Source organism: Zeugodacus cucurbitae, chromosome 4 (genome assembly GCF_028554725.1).
Source record: "Zeugodacus cucurbitae isolate PBARC_wt_2022May chromosome 4, idZeuCucr1.2, whole genome shotgun sequence".
Taxonomy (NCBI): Eukaryota; Metazoa; Arthropoda; class Insecta; order Diptera; family Tephritidae; genus Zeugodacus; species Zeugodacus cucurbitae.
The window spans coordinates 15879920-15904038 of NC_071669.1; the positions used below are offsets into that span (position 1 = coordinate 15879920).

General features: G+C 36.8%; 3 protein-coding genes across 5 annotated transcripts in view; 1 reads left to right on the top strand and 2 right to left on the bottom strand.

The window, feature by feature from the left end:
- Positions 1-6999, top strand: part of LOC105215539 (ATP-dependent helicase brm) — a 26204-nt gene extending 19205 nt beyond the window's left edge. The window contains exons 1-4 of one of the 3 annotated variants that reach the window (XM_029043435.2): positions 83-265; positions 860-2983; positions 3051-4647; positions 5521-6999. In XM_029043435.2, coding sequence (XP_028899268.1) covers positions 230-265; positions 860-2983; positions 3051-4647; positions 5521-6404 — 4641 coding nt within the window. In that variant the 5' untranslated portion in view covers positions 83-229 and the 3' untranslated portion in view covers positions 6405-6999. Of the gene's footprint in view, positions 1-82; positions 266-561; positions 688-859; positions 2984-3050; positions 4648-5520 lie in introns of those variants that run through there. The other 2 variants (XM_029043438.2, XM_011189509.3) reach the window with 2 other exon arrangements.
- On the bottom strand, positions 6383-19419 carry LOC105215556 (SPRY domain-containing SOCS box protein 3). Its single transcript, XM_011189534.3, has 3 exons — positions 18677-19419; positions 11639-12194; positions 6383-10677 (listed from the first exon to the last, which is right to left on the bottom strand). Exons 1-3 carry the CDS (start codon positions 19085-19087, stop codon positions 10550-10552), a joined length of 1095 nt encoding a protein of 364 aa, XP_011187836.1. The 5' UTR covers positions 19088-19419; the 3' UTR covers positions 6383-10549.
- Positions 19143-22224, bottom strand: LOC105217505 (uncharacterized). Its single transcript, XM_011192544.3, has 3 exons — positions 22074-22224; positions 21219-22008; positions 19143-21144 (listed from the first exon to the last, which is right to left on the bottom strand). The coding sequence occupies exons 1-3, from the start codon at positions 22080-22082 to the stop codon at positions 20831-20833; spliced, it is 1113 nt and encodes a 370-aa protein (XP_011190846.1). The 5' UTR covers positions 22083-22224; the 3' UTR covers positions 19143-20830.
- Positions 22225-24119: the final 1895 nt, after the last annotated feature.

Sequence of the window (24119 nt, forward strand, 5' to 3'; positions counted from 1 at the left end):
ATAAAGTATCTTTATATGTAATAGGAAATTGTATTGTGATATCAAACTTGTTCATATTTCCCAGCACTCGTTGTAGGTTGAACGTTATTACAGTTATTTGCATGAAGTACTTCTTATCAAAGTTGTAGCGCTGGAAAATAGACAAGTTTTTATTTTTACTCTTTACTATAAATAAAAATATATACAGTGTGAAATAAAAGTAGTGCGCCATATTTGAAAAGCATAGAGAATGATAAAAGCATATTTGTCTTGTGGAAGAGATCTGGTAAGCACTGAAAACTTGATATTTAGAGTGATGTCCATCGCTTATGGTCTCGACTTATAATTTATCTACTGAGACCTAAAATTTCTCTTTCGATAAGGCATTTTAGGTAATCACAGTAGTCAGTAACATGAAACGAGGAACTGAACTTCATCGGTTGTGAGGTGCCTGGGCTGTTTGTTCGATTTGGCATTCTCCAAGGTTTGACGAAGACGTCTAATATATTTGTATTTGGAGGTCACATAATTTTGTTCACCACTGTACCCCATGTACACCCTACCTAGGCTTCTTATCGCCAGTTTAATTTAACAGCAATGGCTTCCTCCTTTGTCCAAATTAGGAATGACTTGTGACGATTGTTAGTTAGTATTTCAATATGACTCGATAGCAACAAATAAAACTAAAAATAGCGGATGAAATATCTTGTAGGTGAAAATTATACCGTTCAGATAAAGTAAAAAAATAATATTTCTGTTTGAAATTTAAAGCTACTTGTCTTAAACGAGTTTAGTGTAACCTAAAAAATGTATAACATCAATTAAAATACCTTTATTGTAACGCATCTTAATTTTTTAAACTATTTTTTTCCAATTTAAGGGTCCACCGGCTCCCGGTCAGGGCCCACCACCCGGCGATCGTCCCGTACAGGAAAGTCTTACCGCACTACAACGCGCCATTGATACGATGGAGGAGAAAGGCCTACAAGAGGATCCACGCTACTCACAGCTACTCGCCATACGCGCCACCTCCAAGCATCAACATCTCACTGGCAACCAGGTGAATATGTTGCGTGCACAAATCACCGCATATCGTCTGTTGGCGCGCAACAAACCGATTTCCATGCAGATGCAACAGCAATTGGCGCCGCCACAACAACAGCAACAGCAGCAGCAACAACAGCAGCAGGGTGGCGTACCGCCTGGACCACCTGGACCGCCGGGCCAACATCCTGGTGTACCAGTACAACAGCAACAGCCACAACCCGGTCCAAGTGGTGCACCACCACCAGGCGTTGGTGGCAGCGCGGGCACACCACCACAATGTCCCACACCGCCGGCTAGTCCCTACACGCAACAACAGTTGCCCGGTGGACCAAAGTTGCAGCCGCCACCACCACAACATGTGCAGCAACCAACAATGCCGCCCGGCGTTGGCGCACCACCAATGCCACCGCAACAGGATATGTCGCATCAGTTGTCGAATGGCGCTGGTGGCAAGCCGAATGCCGGTCCGCCGCCACCAATGATGGGTGGTGGACAGCCACCGATTTCTTCGCCTATGCCCGCAACAATGGCGCAAGGTGTGCGCCCGGGTATGCCACAGGTGCCACCCGGCATGCCGCCACAAGTAACGCCCGGCATGCAAGCGCCCAAACCCGGCGCACCACCACCACAGCAACCTATGCCGAAACCTAATCGCATAACCACAGTCGCCAAGCCTGTTGGTTTGGATCCGATTACTTTGCTGCAGGAACGTGAGAACCGTATAGCGTCGCGTATTTCGTTGCGCATGCAGGAGTTGCAGCGGCTGCCCGCTACCATGCCGGAAGATTTGCGCCTACAAGCGGCTATAGAATTGCGCGCACTGCGCGTGCTCAACTTCCAACGGCAACTGCGCGCCGAAATCGTGCAGTGTACGCGACGCGATACGACGCTCGAGACGGCGGTCAATATAAAGGCGTACAAGCGCACGAAGCGTCAGGGGCTGCGTGAAGCGCGTGCCACTGAGAAGTTGGAGAAACAACAGAAGTTGGAGGCAGAACGCAAGCGCCGCCAGAAACATCAAGAATTCTTGGCCGCAGTGTTGCAGCATGGCAAAGACTTCAAGGAGTACCATCGCAATAATAAAGCGCAGTTGGCGCGTGTCAACAAAGCGATTATGAATCATCACGCCAATGCGGAGCGCGAGCAGAAGAAGGAGCAAGAGCGTATCGAGAAGGAGCGTATGCGTCGTTTGATGGCCGAGGATGAAGAGGGTTATCGTAAACTTATCGATCAAAAGAAGGACAAACGTTTGGCATTCTTGCTGTCGCAGACCGACGAGTACATTAGCAATCTCACACAGATGGTGAAACAGCACAAGGATGATCAGAAGAAGAAGAAAGAGGAGGAAAGCAAGCGTTTGGTGCAATACAAGAAGGAGCTGCTAATGAGCGGCGAATACATGAATATCGATGAGAGCTGCATTGCCGCCGATATGCGCGTCACAGTTGTGGAGCAAGCCACAGGTGCGCGTCTCTCGGGCGAAGAAGCGCCTATGCTAAAGAACTTGCATCACTGGTTAGAGCGTCATCCCGGCTGGGATTGGATTGAGTCCGATTCGGATGATGAAGGTGATGTTGAGATGCGTGCAGCAGACACTAAAGAGCACGATAGATCGAAGGAGGAACAGGAAGAGAAGAAGCCCGAAGAGGCAGACAACAAAGAAGCGACAAATGTTGAGGAAGCTAAGAACTTTATAAAACAGGTTAAAGTGGAGGATGATGAGTATCGTACTGAGGAGCAAACCTATTACAGTATTGCGCATACCGTACACGAGAAGGTCACCGAACAGGCAAGCATTATGGTTAATGGACAGTTGAAGGAGTACCAGTTGAAGGGTTTGGAATGGTTGGTCTCGTTGTACAATAACAATTTGAATGGTATTTTAGCCGATGAGATGGGTTTGGGCAAGACTATACAGACCATTTCGCTGGTCACCTATCTAATGGATCGCAAGAAGGTTGGTTTGTATACTATATAATATATATATTTATTTATACTCAACTTGCTTTTCGCTCTCTCTACAGGTTATGGGTCCCTACTTGATTATCGTGCCGCTCTCCACACTACCCAATTGGGTGTTGGAATTCGAAAAGTGGGCGCCTTCCGTTGGTGTCGTCAGCTACAAGGGTAGTCCACAAGGACGTCGCTTGTTGCAAAATCAAATGCGTGCCACCAAATTCAATGTGCTACTCACCACCTACGAGTACGTCATCAAAGACAAAGCGGTGCTTGCGAAAATCCAATGGAAGTACATGATTATCGATGAGGGTCATCGTATGAAGAATCATCACTGCAAGCTGACACAGGTGTTGAACACTCACTATATAGCGCCCTATCGGCTGCTGCTCACCGGTACACCGCTGCAAAACAAATTGCCTGAGTTGTGGGCGCTGCTCAATTTCTTGCTACCATCCATCTTCAAGTCGTGTTCCACTTTCGAGCAGTGGTTCAATGCACCGTTCGCCACCACTGGCGAGAAGGTCGAATTGAATGAGGAAGAAACCATTTTGATTATTCGTCGTTTGCATAAAGTGTTGCGTCCCTTCTTGTTGCGTCGTCTCAAAAAGGAGGTGGAACATCAATTGCCCGACAAGGTTGAGTACATTATCAAATGTGACATGTCCGGCTTGCAGCGTGTGCTCTACAAGCATATGCAGAGCAAGGGTGTGCTACTTACCGACGGTTCGGAGAAGGGTAAACAGGGCAAGGGTGGTGCTAAGGCTTTGATGAACACCATTGTACAGTTGCGTAAGCTTTGTAATCATCCATTCATGTTCCAACATATCGAGGAGAAGTATTGCGATCATACGGGTGCGCACAGCGTTGCATCTGGTCCTGATCTATATCGTGTTTCGGGTAAATTTGAATTACTCGATCGTATTTTGCCGAAGTTGAAGGCGAGCAATCATCGTGTGTTGCTCTTCTGTCAAATGACACAGTGCATGACAATTATTGAGGATTACTTGAGTTGGCGTCAGTTTGGCTATTTGCGTTTGGATGGTACCACCAAGGCCGAGGATCGTGGTGAATTGTTGCGTAAATTCAATGCAAAAGACTCGGATTATTTCGTCTTCTTGCTCTCGACACGTGCTGGTGGTTTGGGTCTTAATTTGCAGACCGCCGATACGGTTGTTATCTTTGATTCCGATTGGAATCCACATCAAGATTTACAGGCGCAGGATCGTGCGCATCGTATTGGTCAGCGCAATGAGGTGCGTGTGTTACGTTTGATGACCGTTAATTCGGTGGAGGAGCGTATCTTGGCTGCGGCGCGTTATAAGTTGAATATGGATGAGAAAGTTATACAGGCTGGTATGTTCGATCAGAAGTCGACGGGCAGTGAACGTCAACAATTCTTGCAAACGATTTTGCATCAGGATGACAATGAGGAGGAGGAGGAAAATGAGGTGCCCGATGATGAGGTTATTAATATGATGATAGCGCGTAGTGAGGACGAGATAGAATTATTCAAGAAAATGGATATTGATCGCAAGAAGGAAGATGAAGAATTGCACCCGGGTAGAGAGCGTTTGATTGATGAATCAGAGTTGCCCGATTGGTTGACGAAGGACGACGACGAGGTCGAGCGTTGGCATCAATATGATGAGGACACCATTTTAGGTGAGTTACCGTTGGTTTAGATATAACTAACTTATTTTCGATGTTAGTATATCGATAATAAGCGAACATTGTATAAATTTCGAAAGCAATTACGTTACGAATTCGAATTAACATTCGAACATAATGTAGAATTCGAATTTAATTTTGAATTACATTTTCTTGTAATTTCTTTAGATTTCATTTAAGTTTCAATTATTTTTGATTTTCGAACTTAACATCGAATTTTAATTTACATACAATTAACTATGGCATTTTATTTGAAAATCGTTTTTTAGTATAATTCGAATTCAAATGTGAACATATTTCGAAATTCGAACTTACATTCGAACATAATATAGAGCTCGAATTTCAATTTCTTGCAATTTCTTCTTCAGAATTAATTTCCGTTTCTATTTTTTCCGAATTTCGAACATAACTTCGAATTGTAATATATGTACATACAATTAATTATAAAATTTTAGGTGAAATTCGTTCTTAAGCCTAATTTATACTCAAATGTGAACATATCACGGAATTCGAACTTATATTCTAAAATAATTTCGAATTCGAATTTAATTTCGAATTAAAACTTCTTGCAATTCCTTCTTCAGACTTCACTAATGTTTCTACTTTTTTCGAATTTCGAACTTAATATCGAATTGGAATTCACATATAATTAATTATCGAATTTAAGTAGAAATTCGTTCTTACGTCTAACTCAAACTCAATTATGAACACATTACGAAATTTAAACTTAAATTCGAACATATTTTCGAATTCGAATTCAATTTCGAATTGCAATTTCATGCAATTTTTTCTGCAGATTTAATTTCCGTTTCTTTTTTTCGAATTTCACTAATCAATTTTCGAACATATTACATTTGCTTTTAACAGGCCGCGGTTCTCGACAACGCAAAGAGGTTGACTACACGGACAGCCTTACAGAAAAGGAATGGCTCAAAGCCATTGACGATGGTGCCGAGTTCGAAGAGGAGGAGGATGAAGACGATGCAAAGCGTAAGCGCCGTAAACGTAAAAACCGTAAAGATGAATCCGATGAAGATGAGCTAATTATGAAGCGACGTCGTCGTCAAAATATCGATAAGCGTCTCAAAAAGCAAATGAATAAGATAATGTCAGCGGTTATAAAGTACACAAACGACGATGGACGCGTGCTCTCCGAACCGTTTATGAAGTTACCATCACGCCAGCGTCTACCCGACTATTATGAAATTATAAAACGTCCTGTGGATATTAAGAAGATTTTACAACGCATCGAAGATTGCAAATACGGCGACATCAATGAGCTGGAGAAGGACTTCGTACAGCTATGTCAGAATGCACAAATCTACAATGAGGAGGCATCACTCATCTACCTTGATTCCATTGAACTGCAGAAGGTATTCGTGAGCGCACGTGCACGCGTAACGGCAGCAGCAAGCGCAGCTGCATCAGCGGCCGCTGCAGCAGGCAATGAGTCTGCAAGTGGTGGCGGCGGTGGCGGGGGCACAGCAGCTGGTTCCGAGGCATCGGACAACGAGGAGGAGGAAGTCGGTGATGACGGCTCGGAAGATGAGGAAATCGCGACCACATCCACAGCGGCGGTGAAGATGAAATTGAAATTGAACAAATCATTGGCTAGCGCACCGTCTACGCCCATACAGGCGGCACCAGTGAGCAGCAGTGCTGCGGCTACCACCTCCAAGAAGCAGACGCGGCGCAAGCGTTCACAAAAGAAGTACACAATCTTCGATGATGATGACGATGATATAGATTAGCTGCCATTGGGCGTGGTTTTTTCGCTTAGCACGCAGCAGGCATGTGTGGGCGGGGGTGGTTTGAAGGCTAAGACTAAGGCGAATGCGAAAGCTAGAAGGGTACCGAAGCATTTAGCGCATGACGAATACGACGGCGACGTTGATAATGATGAGTGAGCAGCATTAAAGTTGAAATATTTCGCTTGAAATTCATACAATTTGGCTTTCAACACAATTTTATTCTCATACACATTTCAAAATGGCTGCAAAGGCTAATAAACATAATAATTATTTAAACAATAGTTTTATACACTACGTTAGTCATTTAGCGGAAAACGGTATTTTATTAATGCGCTGCGGTTTGTGTTTGTGAGTTAATTTTTTTTTTAATAATAATAATAATTTAAATTATTATTCATATTCTGCTTCAATTACTTAATATTTTGCAAATGATCGATTTTGTAGTTTTTACGCAGCACAATTTATACTATACATATATATTTAACAACAACAATTTTATTCTGCTATCTTAAACTTAAACATGTATTGCAAATGCATAAGTACTATATGATTGAGGTGCGCCAGCGCAATGAAAATTACAAATAAAATTAAATAAATAAATATAATTTTGAGGTTATTTCTTTTACCTTGCATATAATGTTTAGAAAAAAGTAGGTGAATCTTTCTCAAAAATTCTCTCAATTAAATCAGGATTCACTCGCTCAAACCGAGCTTTGGTTCTAACCCTATCGAATGGACTTGGATATAGTTCACAGGGAGACGCCTAACGAACGAAGAGCGGACGCATGAAAGACGGACGAGCCTTATTGAGTGACAGAAAAGTTGGGATGAGGCCTCGAAAGGCAGATGGACGCACTCGCTAATCAGAAACGTACAAGAGTGGGTAGAGGTGAAACGTGGCGAAACAGATTACTATCTGACGCAGTTCCTGAGTGGTCACGGCTGTTTTAGAGAATACCTGCACAAATATGGACATGAAGATAAGACCGACTGTGCTTTCTGTGGCAACGAGAGTGAAAATGCTAAATGCATATGTTTCGAACGTGTGCGTTATGAAGGGGAAAGTGCTGAACTGGAGGCACTCATAGGTGAGCGTTTGGCGCCAGCGAATATTGTATCGCATATGATTCGATCTCAGCAGATACGGGACAGAATAAGAGATTGGAATGCGAGAGCCTTAGTAGTTTTGGAGGAAGGAGTGGCAAAGGATCAAAGAGAGGCACGCGCTGAGACAGTATTAGATCCGAAATGGAAGATGAAGAGCCAATTGGCTAACACCTGTCCTTGTGATGCAATGTCTAACTGCGGTCCCGCAGTCGAAATACTAAAGGACGGAGTAAAGGGTTTAGCCCATAGGCGTTCTATTTCGCAAGTCCGGGAACTACCGAACCCCTTCTAGTACTGTTGGGACTACGTAAGATTCACCAGTTATTGAACGTTGAAATCCAACACAGAATTACTTTTGCCGCAGGTGTTATTATGAACTGAGTAGACAATTGAAAAGTAAAGTCCTAGACGATAGAACGGCATTAACATAGTTCAGTGAATAAAAAGACAGCGACAACGCTGGCTAGGTCATGTTGTTCGAAAGGATAAAAGCGATCCAGTTTTTAAAGTGTTCAACGCTGTACTCGCTGTTGGAAACAGAGGAAGAGAAAGATCTGCACTCCGTTGAAAAGACGAGGTGGAGAAAGACCTGGTTGCTATTGGTATCACCAATTAGCGCCAAACAGCGAAAAGGAACAAATAAGGAAGGGCTAAGTTCGGTTGCTCGGGAATTTATGACCCAATTTTAAACATTTTTGGTACAGAGACACACTATTAGAAGAAAAAGACTCTTATCCTTAGACACTGAGTTCTTCATGTTCTATATCAGGGACCAGTATTTCTTAAAATTTTTTTCCCGACATCTTCATTGGTTCCTAATGTACATATTTACTATAAAGTGAAGAAATCAGATGGAATTCCAAACTGAGTCATATGAGATGTAGTGCTGGTTGTAAACCGATTTCGCCCATATTCCGCCCGTGCCATCTGGGTGTCAAGAATATATTACATATCGAACTTAATTTTATCTGAGTACGGCCTTTTCTGTCATTTATTCTGCAAAGTTTATTTAAATTTTTGGTTTTCGCCATTTTGAATCTACTCGTCACCCTGATCACTTTGGTATATATAACATTGATAGGTTGGGGCATCTCGTGATATCGTCCAGGAGATGGGAGTTAGACACTAAACCATTTTAAATTATCTGCTGAAACTTTCAGGACCGAATCAATGCCTGCGATATGCTGCTGCTGAAACGGAACGAATTCGACCAAGTTTTAAAGCGGATGGTGGCTGGCGTCGATAAATGGATCACATATCGGAATCGTCCCAAACAGCGGCCAAGCCGGGACTGACGGCCAGAAAGGTTTTGCTGTGTGATTGGTGGAATTGGAAGGGGATCATCCACTACGAGCTGCTCCCATCCCGCTTAATTCTACCATCTACTGCGAACAACTGGACCGCTTGAAGCAGGCGAATGTACCAGAAGTCCAGAATTGGCCAACCGGAAGGGTGCAGTGTTCCACCAGGACAACGCCAGACCACACACTTCGTTGATGACTCGGGAGCTCGGGTGGGAGGTTTTATCGCATCCACCTATATAGCCCGGACATACCGCCAAGTGATTACCACCTGTTCCTGTTTACGGCGAACGCTTTTGGTGGTGTAAAGTTGAACTCAAAAGAGGCTTGTGAAAAGTAGCTGTCCGAGTTCTTGGCAAATACGGAGGGGGGCTTCTACGAGCTACTTATGAAGATGCCGTCGAGATGGAAACAGATTATCGAACGAAACGACGCATATTTGAACTAAATCCGATCACTGTAACACTTCTCATAAAGCATTGAATAAAGAACAAAAAAGCGGAAGGGGGATTATTTGGTTTTAGGTGTTAAAAACAAACGTTAGGTGAGCAAAACAACTTTGTTGCGAGAGTATAACAACTGTTACGATTTCGATTTCTGGTACATGCAAAAACGTTACGATTTGATGTTCGAAAACGGCTCATAGTATCACGTTTTCGATGACAATTTCACGCGAAAACTAATTGCAGCACATGCCAATTCGTTTTCGTCAATGATAAATGTGTATTGTGACTCATTTATTGAAGACAGTTAAAGACAATGAAGCTGGTTGATTGTTACCACTTAGGAATGTTCATAGCAAATTCTTGTTTGTTTTGTCATTGTTTTTAAAATAAATGTATTAAAATTTATAAAAATTTCGCAAAATAAAACACGCCTTTTAACATTCAATAAAAATAAATTTTTGTAGAATTTATTATTTTAACTCTTCTTATTTGGCATATAAAAACTATTTTAAAAAATTAGTCATTTATAAAGTGTAATTAATAAATTAATGTAAACAAATGTGTGTTCTAATTGTGCATTAGCTGCAAATGCAAAATTTCTCTTGAACACAAACGTCAATTAAACTCACAATAGAGTTATATGTACAAACAAATTAGCGCATTTCCCATAGAAATGCATTAATAATCTACTTAACAACTAAGCTTATTTATACAGCTACTTAGCTACTTAAACGAGTGCACATAAGTAAAGTGGTGCTAACAATGCGACAAGTGTCTTAGCACGATTTTGCTTAGAAACTGAATTGAGCGCGCAGCGGATCAAAAACAAAAGAGTTAAGGAGTGTAAAAAACGACAAATTTCTCAAATGCTAAGTGCATAAAGAGTTTAAGTGTTATCAAATTAAGTCGCACAAATTAACTAATTACAAATATTTGCCAGCAGTTGTAAAGGCTTAAGTTAAATAAAAATTAATGCCTGGCAACAGTTTAATTGTAACACATTGTGCATAATTTTAGTACTAAAAAATATAATTTAAAAATTAATTAAAAAAAAAATCAAAAATATGGCAATGGAAAATTTGTGAGCCTGCATACACAACTGTTTTATCTTTAGCGTTAAAAACTTATAATTAAATTTACGTTTACTAATTGCACTACTACAAATTTAATAACCATAAATAGTATTTGTAAATGCTTAAGTGGGAAAACGGTATTTTACAATGGGGTTTTGTTAATTATTTTTCCTTGCGTAAATTAGTCTTTTTTGTTTTGTTACTTTTTAACTGGGCGCTTAGAAAAGGAAATGAAAGTATTCATCGAATAACTCGCTGGGATGCAAGTCCTCATCTTTCTCTGGACTGCGACGCATCGCGATTTTGTGCGCATTTGAGTAGAGATCATTTATGTCTAAGTCATCATCTGTAAGATATAGAAATGGAAATTTTAGAATTTTTGGAAAATAATTTGAGGTTAGAGGGAATTTGAAAGGTTGATTGAGTTTTCCAAGTTTTACGGTTTTAGTGTTGTTTTTGTTGTTGTTGTAGCGATAAAAAGTATTTGTAAACTGAATTTGAAGAATGTTACCGAGTTAACAGTCTTTCGACGGATAAAAATACGGGTAAGTTAAGTAGACCCGACAGATGTGGGAATGGTACTTAGAGAACACTACAATCTCTAAAGCGCCACTACAATAACAATAGCAGGTTTAAATTAATAAGCAATTCAAGTCTTCAAATAAGCAATTTTCATTGGAAGAATAAATACTCAACTCTAAAAATAGAACACATCTCATGTTAAAAAAATAACGGGAATTTTCGTTTTTTTGAAAAAAAAATTCTTTCGTTAAGCTGCGCGAATCAGTCTTCAAATAAGCAGTTTTTCATTGGAAGAAAAAATACTCAACTCTCAAAATAGATACGAGAGGTGTTCAAAAAATAACGGGAATTTTTGTTTGTTGAAAAAAAATTTATACATTCGTTAAGCTGCGCGAATCAGTTAAATTAAGCATTTTTCATTACAAGAGAAAATAGAGTCAACTCTCAAAAAAACATACGAGAGGTGTTCAAAAAATAACGGGAATTTTTGTTTGTTGATAAAAAAATGTATACATTCGTTAAGCTGCGCGAATCAGTCTTCAAATAAACTTTTTTCATTGGAAGAATAAATAATCAACTCTCAAAATAGATACGGGATGTTTTAAAAAAATATTGGGAATTTTCGTTCTTGAAACATTTTGAATTATGTTGATTCAGCCAGTTTCGTGTTTCTTCACATCGTGGGACCAAAATAAAATTTTGACAATTGGACGCAACAAACCAGCGAAACTTCAAAAGTTCCGTTAGTTTTTGAATATAATTATCAAAACTGTACTCAAACAAACCTTTATATTTCTGCTTTCGGCTCAGTCTTGATTTCGATAGCACCGCCTCATCGGCTAAATCCAAATCACACGACGCATTGCGACGTGAATAACGCAACGGCGGCGTTAGGAACCAATAATCATTCAGTATACCACGAAAACCGGGCATCTGACGTAGTAACTGCAAGTCTTTCGGCTGTTTGGAGAGCGCTTTAAAAGCGCGCAACTGCAGACAATCCGCTTGCGAGGTGGAATTTATCAGGCGCACCACTGACTTGGCCGCTGTCGAACAAACCATAGCATAGATGTTCACCTCCGGATCCAGCGGTATATTCGTGTAGGCGACACCCAGTGAACGACGATTCAAATAGTATTCCAATGTGCCACGCGCACGATCCAAACAAACGCCCACAATGCAACCCTGCGAAAATTTCTGACCATAAGGCAGCTGCACGCCGTTATGTTGGATTTTGCCATTGTAGGAAAATCCCCAGGATTGTGCGTTGGTGCCGAGCGCCGAAACAAAATGATACTGGAATTGATTAAGTTCAACTTTATCGGTGCCAATACCAAACATCTGGAATGAGAAGAGCAGACAGCAAAAAAATAAATATTTTATATTTAATTATTGTTTGTTAATGAATATAAAATATTATATTGTCTTGTAGATAAGCAGCGAAAAAAAATATTTACAAATGTACATAATATTCAGTTATTACATTTGTTTATTATTGTTGTTATTTTTGTAGTGATTTTAAATCAAGAAGAGAGCTTAATAACTAAGGCGAATGGTGTAATTTTAATATATATATTTGCTATATTTTGACCCTTTGAACAATGTCAGCGTCTGCCTTATCAGCGCGTGTAAAATACGCGGAGGCACAAAAGATTACAATATTCTAAAAAATATATATTTTTTAATTATAGTAAATTAAATAACAAAATTTGAAACATATATATACATATAATAGCTACATATATAAAAGACTAAAGCCCACCGTCAACAAACTGATTGGACCAAATCAGTGTGGCTTTAGACCTGGAAAATCGACAACTGAGCAGGTATTCACCATGCGCCAAATTTTGCAGAAGACCCGTGAAAAGAGGATCGACACACACCACCTTTTTGTCGATTTTAAAGCTGCTTTCGACAGCACGAAAAGGAGCTGCCTTTACGCCGCGATGTCTGAATTTGGTATCCCCGCAAAACTAATACGGCTGTGTAAATTGACGTTGAGCAACACCAAAAGCTCCGTCATGATTGGGAAGGACCTCTCCGAGCCGTTCGATACCAAACGAGGTTTCAGACAAGGTGACTCACTATCGTGCGACTTCTTTAACCTGATGCTGGAAAAAATTATAAGAGCTGCAGAGCTAATCAGAGAAGGTACAATCTTCTACAATAGTGTACAGCTCCTGGCGTACGCCGATGATATTGATATCATCGGAAGCAACAACCGCGCCGTTTGTTCTGCTTTTTCCCGCATGGATAAGGAGGCGAAGCGAATGGGTCTGGAGGTGAATGAGGACAAGACGAAATATCTCCTGTCATCAAGCAAACAGTCGGCGCATTCGCGTCTTGGCTCCCACGTCACTGTTGACAGTCATAACTTCGAGGTCGTAGATAATTTCGTATACCTGGGAACCAGCATCAACAACACGAACAATGTCAGTCTCGAAATCCAGCGCAGAATAACTCTTGCCAACAGGTGCTACTTTGGACTGAGTAGGCAATTGAACAGTAAAGTCCTCTCTCGACGAACCAAAATCAAACTCTACAAGTCGCGTATCATTCCCGTCCTGCTTTATGGTGCAGAAGCTTGGACGATGTCAACATCAGATGAGACGACACTAGGAGTTTTCGAGAAGAAAATTTTGCGCAAGATTTATGGTCCTCAGAACATTGGCAACGGCGAATACCGCAGACGATGGAACGATGAGCTGTACGAGTTATACGACGACATTGACATAGTTCAGCGAATAAAAAGACAGCAGCTACGCTGGCTAGGTCATGTTGTCCGAATGGACGAAAACACTCCAGCCCTGAAAGTGTTCGATGCAGTACCCGCCGGAGGAAGTCGAGGAAGGGGAAGGCCTCCACTCCGTTGGAGGGACCAGGTGGAGAGCGACCTGGTTACACTTGGCATCTCCAACTGGCGTCGAACTGCAAAGGAGAGAGAGAGGTGGCGCACTATCGTTGATTCGGCTAAACGGTTGCAACGCCAATCACATACATACATGCATATATAAAATATCATTTGGTACGTGCCAATGCTCCACACAACTGCTTCATGCTGCTCTTCAATTCTACTTTATCTTCTATACTTTAAATTTCATCCAAGCTAATTAGTTACAGTTACTGATAAGATAATGTAAAGTATAAGTGCAAATAATAGTAAATCCATTGGTATTATATAGAGACAACCAGATGCTATTCTATCTAATGCGCCGCCTGCCTGGGAGAGCCGAAAACAAAACAGAACGCAATTGAATGCAATACATATATGCATATTGTATATATAAAGCTGGGAATGCATAATTTTTATAGACTTGACATACATATGCAACTACAAATGTTATATTTACACAGTTATCTAAATATTTTTATGACACTGTTTACTAAAATCGTGACATATTATTTTTTATAATTAGAGAAATATTAACTTCTTGCGTTTTAAGAAAATTTTCCACTGAAAACAAGTGTGTTTCAAGCTGAATTTAATTTTTTGCAACAAAAACAAAATATAACTAATGAAAAAAAATTAATATAACCTCAAAATTACGTTTTTCGGAACTTTTGCAAAAAACATAAAATATGTGCGGCTCAAGTTAATATAGTAATGTTAAAATTTTTTTGCAGCAAAAATAAAAAAAAATTACTATAACCTCAAAATCGTGTTATTCGAAAATAAGAGTATCAATAAAATTCAGATATTTATAAATATCAGTTAATAATTAAACAAATATACAGCTGTTGCCAGCTAATTAGCAACGACATTTAGTAAAATTTAAATATTCTTTTTCCACTAAAACATTCATTTTCACACTTTTTTCGCTAATTATATTTAAATTTATGGACAATTTAAAAATAAACAGAAAACAAATTATTCTAAACTACTACTAAAGCTATATCAATGAAACTGTCTAGATTCGTTTTTTACGTGGTTATACAGTTCAAAAATAGATGAAATCGGATTATAACCACGTCCACCTCCCATACAAAGGTTATATTGAAAACAACTAAAAATGCTTTAATTTATTGAGGAAAATCAACATAAACATTAAATTTCAGTATAAAGGTGATACAGAAGAGCTGCACTCAATGATTCCGCCCACTTATAGCTCAAAAACCATATCTCCGAAACTACTCGACCAATTTGAATGAAATTTCATTTCATAATATTTTCCTGGTTTTCCAATAGTATGTTATGAGAATAATCCAAATGGGTTCACAACCACCACTACTTCCCATATACCAGAACTTTGAAGTCGATCTTAATCGTTTACTTTACTATATATAAAGTAAGCACTAGTGAAGATATCTGAACAACAGAATAACTAAAAATCGCCGAAATCGGACCACAAGTATTCAAGGCCCCATATATCGAACATGAGGATCTTCGAGCTTCGAATACATTTTTTTACAGAAAATATTGGTAAGTCTCTCAGATATTTTGAAGAAATTCAGAGGGAATATTTTTCTTCTAATACTATGTCTCCGTGCCAAAAATGAGTGATATCGGGTTATAACTTCCCTTAGCTCTTTAATATTAGGGGTTTCAAACTGTTAATGGACAATGCCGAATATGTAAGGCAAATTGTGTGCTATATTAATAAAATTAAATAAATAAATTCCGAAAGTATAAAATGTTCGGTTACACCCGAACCTCGCCCCTACTTGTTGTATAATAAAATTCTCCCCAGAGATGCTTTAGTGTGTTGAAGTCAGCACAAAATTTTTAAATTTTCATTGAAAAATATTTTCTGTAACTTTGGCATGTGCTTTGGGTCGTTATCCTGTTGAAATTTCCACAACAGTCAAATTTTCCTCAGCAACCGACCAAATAACATTCTTTCGTATACAGATAAACATTTCCTTATTTCAATTCCATTAATTCTATAAAGTAGACTAACGCCATACCAGCAAAAACATGCCCATACATCAACCTCGATATTTCACTACGCGTGAAACATAGCGTTAGTAGAACTATTGATTTCTTGGTGTTCAAACATACTTTCGATCATTTAAACCTACATATGTGTTATGCACTCCAAATGACATGCTCCCACTCCAAAATCAATGGGACACTGCAAAGTCTACACGTCGTATCTCTTAAATACGTCCTGATTTTTTTGTCAAATGCCAGTAAAACTCTTTTTTAGGTCTTTTCGGAAGAGAATTGCTATTTTGAGGTTTGATCTTACATAACTACCCGGTGCCTTTGTATGGTCAACATTAGCAACGGTAGTTTTAAATATTTGCACATTCTTTAAGACATTACATAACAAGCGTTTATCAAAAGATAGCGTTGCTAATTAGCTGACAACAACTGTATATTTTAAGCAGTTTGAGCACGTGAAAAACCAATTTGTATGTAGCCTTTGAGCATGCAAGCCAAACAAACACTTAATAGGTAGCCAGTGTAATGACGCGAAGCTAACTGAAGCTGGAATTAGCGCAGTAGTTAGCACTAAATATGTGTAATCTAATTAATTAGCAAAAAATAAACAAATAATATTGACAAATTGCAAGCAAACCAAAATTTGTTACAACTTTGTTAATTATTTTATTTTCTTCTATGGAAATTCACTGACATAATTTGTGGCTTAATACAGAAAAAGTGAAGAAAACGTATTATATAAAGAAGCTTATTACTTTTTTTCATATATACATACATATATAACTAAATTTAATAACATTTTTATGCAGCATTTGATTCTATAGTAATCCTTGGGCCCATTCTTCTTCAATTAACATTCAATTACATTCCAACTGTGCCAATTTTTACAAATTAGACCATTGAAATTGAGAAATTGTCGCATGTAGAAGACGTTAGAAGTGGCCTCGGCACCATCACACACACACACACATATATATTTCGCCTAACATTTTTAATCATACGTCACAATGCTTTAAATTAAAAGCAATTGACGGTCTTCAATCAATTGCCAACAACAACAAGTTTAGTTATGTACAGTTGAGTGCATATGTAAATATTTCAAACTCAAGTTTAGGCAAATAACCACAAGATTTGATTGTGATAGAAATCAGCAAGCAGAAAAAAATAATAATAATAAATTAATATAAGCGATTATTATCAAAATTTATTAAGATTTTATATAACTTCGAAAGTATTTATCTCGATATTTTTATTAACAAATAAAATAATTATATATTACGTCAGAAAATTTACGCTTTATGGTATATGTTATACAAGTGCGGCTGCAACAATATCTTACATAATCTTCGTAATTCGCAATGAGTGTAATCAATTATTTTAAATCTGCTAGTTGTTGTTATTGTAACAATATTAGTCATAAAAGTGAGTCTTGTTCTCGTCTTTCATGCACCTTTGTTTCGTGAAATTCTTTGTGATTTTTATATTGCACTTTTTTTAGACTACTTTCTATAAATACACAAAAGCAATAAGGGTTAAGGAAAGCAAAAAAATTTCACAATTGCATGCATTGCAAGCTTGGCTAGACACCTAGCATATATTTCGCACATGGATACATTTATGAACCTTGAATGTGGTTATTAAGTGTCTTCCTAAGCTTGACTACAAAAGTTAAAGAACTCTGTTGACATTATCGATACCCACGTATGTCTGTACGTGTGTGCATTAGACTTTAAACATAAACAATCTATAAAACATATTTTTAATAACAAATAAAAATAAATTTAATTATTGTTTCAATTGATAACGGTTCAACATTTAATCACCAGCAGACAGTTGACACAATAAATACATAGACATATACATACATAAATATGCTCACAAGCGCTATTATTGTCGACATAACGTTAGCGATTGTGTGTAGTATGATAATATAAAAAAATAAAAGACTATAAAAAAATTAAAAATAAAAATATAAAGAATTAAAAAATATATAAAAAATATATATAAAAAAATAATAAAAAATATATAAAAATATCTATATAATTATTTGCCGAACAAAGTATATTAGCATATACATACATACATATTTATGAATAATATATGCGGGTATCATACTTTTAAACAATGGACACATGTATGTATGTAGAAAGGCACATGAACTTAGTTTTTTTTGTACACAAAAATTAATCACAAAAATAGTGAATGATTATAACAAAGAGTTTGATAATAAACGCTTATGCAAATAAACAACTGAAAAGTAGTAGGTGCTTTGTGCATACATACATACATATAAATGAAAATATAAGCATTTTTTTTAAGAACTACAGGTGTCCTAAGCGACATACACACATACATACTGTCTTAAAACCATAAACATAAAACTTGAGAGCAGTCCCAACAAGTCAAACTTGCTGTTAAAAAATCTGTTTCAAAGCGTTTTTTCATTAAACTTGTTGATAATTAAACATAGATTGCCATATATTAACATTAAATGGCTTGCCAATACGACCTACTGTTCTACTTTAAATGAGTAAAAGATGGAGTCGAGAGATAAGAACTGAGAATTAAGCAGAATTAATCATTGTGCACTTTTGGCTATGATTTTTAAAAATAGAAAGACATTTGATGAAAAAATTAATCTTAATGTTAAAAAAAAATTGCATAAGAAATTATTAATATAAAAATAGCAACATAATTCCAAATAGTTGATTTATTTGTATGAATTTACAGCACTAAATGGAAATAAATTTGCCTATAGATTAAGCAGCAAGTGTCAATATTTGTAGTAATTTATTTTTGATTTTGTTGTTATAAAAGAAATCACTTTCCTCACAAGAAATCACAAAAATTTTCACACTACTAGTAAAACATAAATATTTAATAACTTCACTCAAAAAACACAAAACAACTTTAAATTATGTGCCTTAGTGAAACTTACCACATCGGTGCCCGCAAGTGGCGTTATGATGCGCATCTCCCAGAAATGCACCATGCCCGTTTTAAGTGGTCGTTCACTGCGCACAATAGCCGTGCCCTGACTATAGGTAGGATGGAATGTGATGTCAGCGCCTTTGATCAAAGTGTCAGTTGTTTCATTTTGTTCCCAATTCCATTGTAAACCATTCGGTTGACAAACTGATGCCTGAGGGGTTTGCTCTTCTGTACCCTCAGTTATTTTATTTGAATTTTCACTTTTATTTTCCACAACACGTTCACCACAACGACAATGCACTAAATCCGGTATATATCCTTTATAAGTGGCGAGCAGGACACTTTGCGGAAATGCACAATCGCAAAAGGGTGCAATTGGACGCTGTGTAGCGCTTATGTATAGACGACGGTGAGACATTTTCTGATTTTCTGAAGTTCTGGAATGTTCGTATGTCTGTGCTTGTTGTGAGTTATGTTGCGCTATGAATGAACAAATGTTGGCCAAGAGTTGTAGTTACAGTAAATATACACACAAGCCGTTTGCATGCACGCAATGTGTGATCATTTATGTTTGCGTGGAAAATTCCATAAACAACACTTTGCCGGAGTTGGTCGTGCACTTATGCGTTAGCGCCTACACATACAGCAAACTTGTTAGCACAATTTGTAATAGAGTGTTTTCCACCAATCTTTTATCTGGCTAGCTAAGCTAGTGCTCTTCACGAGTTCCGTTGAGCGACTGTGCTTATGCCGGTGAGTTGACTTCGGGTGTAACTTTGCAGCTCTTTATATTGATTACACATTTATGTTATCTATGCGTACACTTTGTAAATTGTAAACAATTTATATATGTATATGCTAAAGTTTAAACAAAACGCCAGCTGTTGGTTTTGGACGTAAAAAGCTGTATGAAGTATGAAGGGTGGCGCAAAGGCGCTTGCTGTGGCGAATGAAATGTTTATGCACAGCTGTCAGCTGTTGTTTATCGATAAGCACACTATGTGCGCACAAAAACAGAGAGGTTAGTTAGTTTATTGGTGGCGAGAATTATCAATAGTTGCTTAAAATGTAAAAATATTAGTATCATTTATTTTTATTTTATATTATTAATATATTTTTACTATTTTAAATGAATATACATTTTATGTACAAAGTTTCATAGTAAATTCTGTCCTAGAAAACTAATTTATTTCCTTTTAATATCGATATTATGATTACTGATGGCTGCTTTGTTCTGTGAGCTTAAGCTTTCCCGGATGTGTTTCAGCGCATTCTTTGCATTTCCTTATCCTTTCTTCTTTGACAATTAGTTTTTGCGGTCTTTTCAGTTTTGTTCGCTGCGTAAAATCGCGAGTGAAGATTTTATTTATTAATTGTGCAAATATTAACAATGTAAAATAAGTAATACAAATTTAAATCAGTTCAGTGAACTAATTATTATGCGTGTGATAAGATATTTTAACATTTAATGTGTTATAAATATGAAACAATTGTAGAGTTATTTGCCGAAGGTTTCATATATTTGTCACAGAACATAGAAACATTTTTGTATTGGTGTTAGTGCTATTTTGTGAAAGACATATTTGCATAAATACTTCTGAAAGCCCATAAAACGTAATTTCATTTGGAAATATTATAAGTAAGTGCTACTTTTTAGTTTATTAATATCATTTTATCTATTATAATAAACCATAGAACACATTCTTATATTAATTGATTACAGTGGATTAAAGTTTATTTAATAAACTAAGATTTCCGCTCTTTATTGCAGCGGTTTATAAAGGGTTTGCTGCTAATATGTAGATTAAAACCAGTAACTGCTGTGTCCACCTGTGGTAGCCACGGTCTGAGCTGTAATTTCTCTTAAATACGTATATTTTAATTAATTATTTTAGAGTTTAATTTAAATAATTTGGTCCAATATGAATTTGTATAAAGCAGGAGCAGAAAATAAGTACAAAAACTATACTTTCTTAAGATGTCTCTAAGAAAAATTTCAAAACTTTTAACCATTCGAAAGGAATGAAATAATAAAATCAGCCGTTCTGTTGAAAGAATCATTTTAAAGCAATAATTACTTCAAATTTTCCATTACTCTTACATTAAAGTAAATTTGTGAAGATTTCTTTTATATTTTTATTTCCATAATTATTATAAAATATCAAGCATAAATAACTCTTGGATGAAATAAAATATTTTCCATCAAAGCATCGGGATTAATTTTATCAAATAACAAATTTTTCGGTTTCTCATCGAGAATTTCTTTAGCACTCAACTCACTACTACTTGGGTCCAATATATTATTATTTTCTATGGAGTCCCTAATTTTATTGGGCTTGTTCTCTTCGAATAGTTCCTTACTCGGCTTTTTATAATCGGATTCAATTGTAGCTATAGTTGAAATGACATTGTTGCTGGCATCATGTTCTTCGAAGACTTCCTTGCTCGACTTTTTATAAACAGTTTCAATTGGAGCTATAGAAGAATGTATTGCAATATCTTTATTTATTGTTGGACAATAATGTTCACTTATATAATACTATAAAAACCTTTTTTATAACACTTTTCGCTGTCACAGTCAACACTCTTACTATCGCAGAATGCTTCAACTACACCTTCAAATTTGTGCTTCGAGATTTGAGCCAAGGTAATATTTTCTTCAATGAATCTTGATTTCAGCCGTTTCGTTATTTTTGTAAAGTTTTTTGTTTTAAATAACTTATCTTCGTTAATAGATCTGTGAAATGCCGTGCGTTTTCGCAAACTCAGTATGCCTTTTAACGTATTATTTTCGTGTGTTTTTCTCGCATTAACTATTATTTGCGTTGCTTTTTTAGAACTAATAATTTTCGTTACTTTTGTAAAATGTCGCTGTTTAAATTGTTTATCTTCAGCTATAGATCTATAATAGATTTCCATCGCAGCGCCATCTTTTGTATTTATAACGCGCTTTAGTTTTCGTTTTTGTAAACCTTTTCCATCGACTGTGTTGTCTACTTCATTTGCTTCCCGCTTTTCGACATCTTCATTATACTCCATATCGTTTAGTGGCTCTTCGGCGATCTTCAAATCACGCGTTTCAAATTCTTGTGTAATTTCTTCAACTTTCTTATTAATAATTGTACTACTCGCCACATTTATAAAACAGTCAACTGCTTGTAGATTTGTTGCATACTTATTGTCATATTCATATGCATGTTGTATGATAAGAATTCCCGGTACTATTTTGGTAATAGTTTTAGCTGGATCAAAGATGCATTTAAAACTCAGTGATCCCATATCGTTCATGGTTTTGACTAATGCCAACATACAGCTGATTGAAAACAACACTTTGATGAACTGAAAATGTTAACAGTTAAAAGAGTTAGTTGCTCTCATCATTAAAAAAAACAAGTCTTACACACCTTCGTCATTGAAGCGGGTGTACTGATTATAGTTGTTTTATATATCGAAGTTAATTATATACTGAAGTGAATTAGAAACAATTTATTGTAGTAGACAAAATGCATATAGAGCTCTTGGAAATTTGCGTAAAATTTCAATTTGAACGATCTTGAACTGGAGATGAGAGAGAATACATATGTATTAAATGGAAAAATAGAAAAAAAGTGTTTAAATAGCAAAAAGAGTCTGAAAAGTCATATAAAATATAAATTTGTATCATAACGTATAATTAATATCACAGAATTGCTGACATACATATACTGTTTCTGAAGACAAGTTTCATACAATTTCTCTCTTATATTGCTTAAATACTTTACTAATTGTTATTACTCTCAGCTGAATTGGCTAAGTTTTGTGAAAGCTTTATAGAATTTAAAATAAAAAACAAGTAAGGAAAGGCTAAGTTCGGGTGCAACCAAATATTTTATACTCTCGCAATTTATTTAGAGATTTACCGATATTTTCGGTGAAAAATTACCCTTAGGCACTGAGTTCTTCATGTTTGATATCAGGGGCCTTGAAAAGTCATGGTTCGATTTTAACAATTTTTCCACAAGTGATGTGACAACTCAAATACTGTATTTGTGTAAAGTTTTATTTCGCTATCTTTACGGGTTCCTTATGTATGCATTATAAAGTGCACGAATCAGAAGGATTCAAAATTGGGTTATATGAGAAGTAGGCGTAGTTGTGAACCGGTTCCGCCCATATTCCACCAGTGTCATCAGGGTGTCAAGAAAATATTATATACCGAATTTCATTGCAATCTGTCGAGTAGTTTTTGAGATGAGAGCCACGCCCATTTTCCATTTTGTAAGTGCGGCTTCCTTCTTTCATTTCTTATGTAAAATTTGGTTATTCTGACGTTTCTTTTTAGTGAGTTAACGCACTTTTAGTCATTTTCAACCTAACCTTTGTATGGGAGGTGGGCGTGGTTATTATCCGATTTCTTTTATTTTTGGATTGTATAAGAAAACGGCTAAAAGAAACGACTGTAGAAAGTTTGGTTTATATAGCTTTATTGGTATATACATAAAACATATTTGGGGGTGGGGTCACGCCCACTTTGCCAAAAAAATTACATTCAAGTGTGTCCCTCCCTAATGCGATCCTATGTTCCAAATTTTATTTTCATAACTTTATTTATGGCTTAGTTATAGCTCTTTATGTGTTTTTGGTGGGTGGTTTTCGCCATTTTGTGGGCGTGGCAGTGGTCCGATTCCGCCCATCTTCGAACTTAACCTTCTTTTGGTGCCAAGGAACACGTGTTCTAAGTTTCATTAAGATATCTCAATTTTTACTCAAGTTACAGCTTGCACGGACGGACAGACGGACGGACGGACAGACAGAACTGAACTTTACTCGTCACCCTGACCACTTTGGTATATATAACCTTATGTCTAACTCGTTTTGTTTTAGAACTTACAAACAACCGTTATGTGGACAAAACTATAATACTCTCTTAGCAACTTTTGTTGCGAGAGTATAAAAATAATAAATACAGCTGAGCCGAATATGTATAGGCATGTTTAAAATACCATAAAATCAAATACATTTAACGTAATTTAAGTAATTCATTGAATTTAGTGGCGCTGAATTGTGGAAATATAACCTATGAGGTCAGAGTTTTATTATGTTGCTTAAAATTTTATCTGCATCGCTAAAGTTGATGCAAAAAAAAATTCATCGAATGATCTTTTCTTTTTTCAATACTCTACTAAATGTTATTATTATCAGCTAAATTGATTAATTTTAATTAAAAGACAAAATTTTGATAATCAATTCAACTGTAAAATAATATGGTTAAAATTCAGCTGAGCTAAATATGTTTAAACATGTTTAAAATTCGTTAAAATCAAATAAATTTAACTTATTTTAAGTAATAAATTTAAATTAATTGAATTTCATAGCGCTGAATTGTAGAAATATAATCTAATTGGTCAATATTTTATTTAAAATCTTAGAGCTCATGGAATTGCATTATTACGTTACAGCTACTCACTATC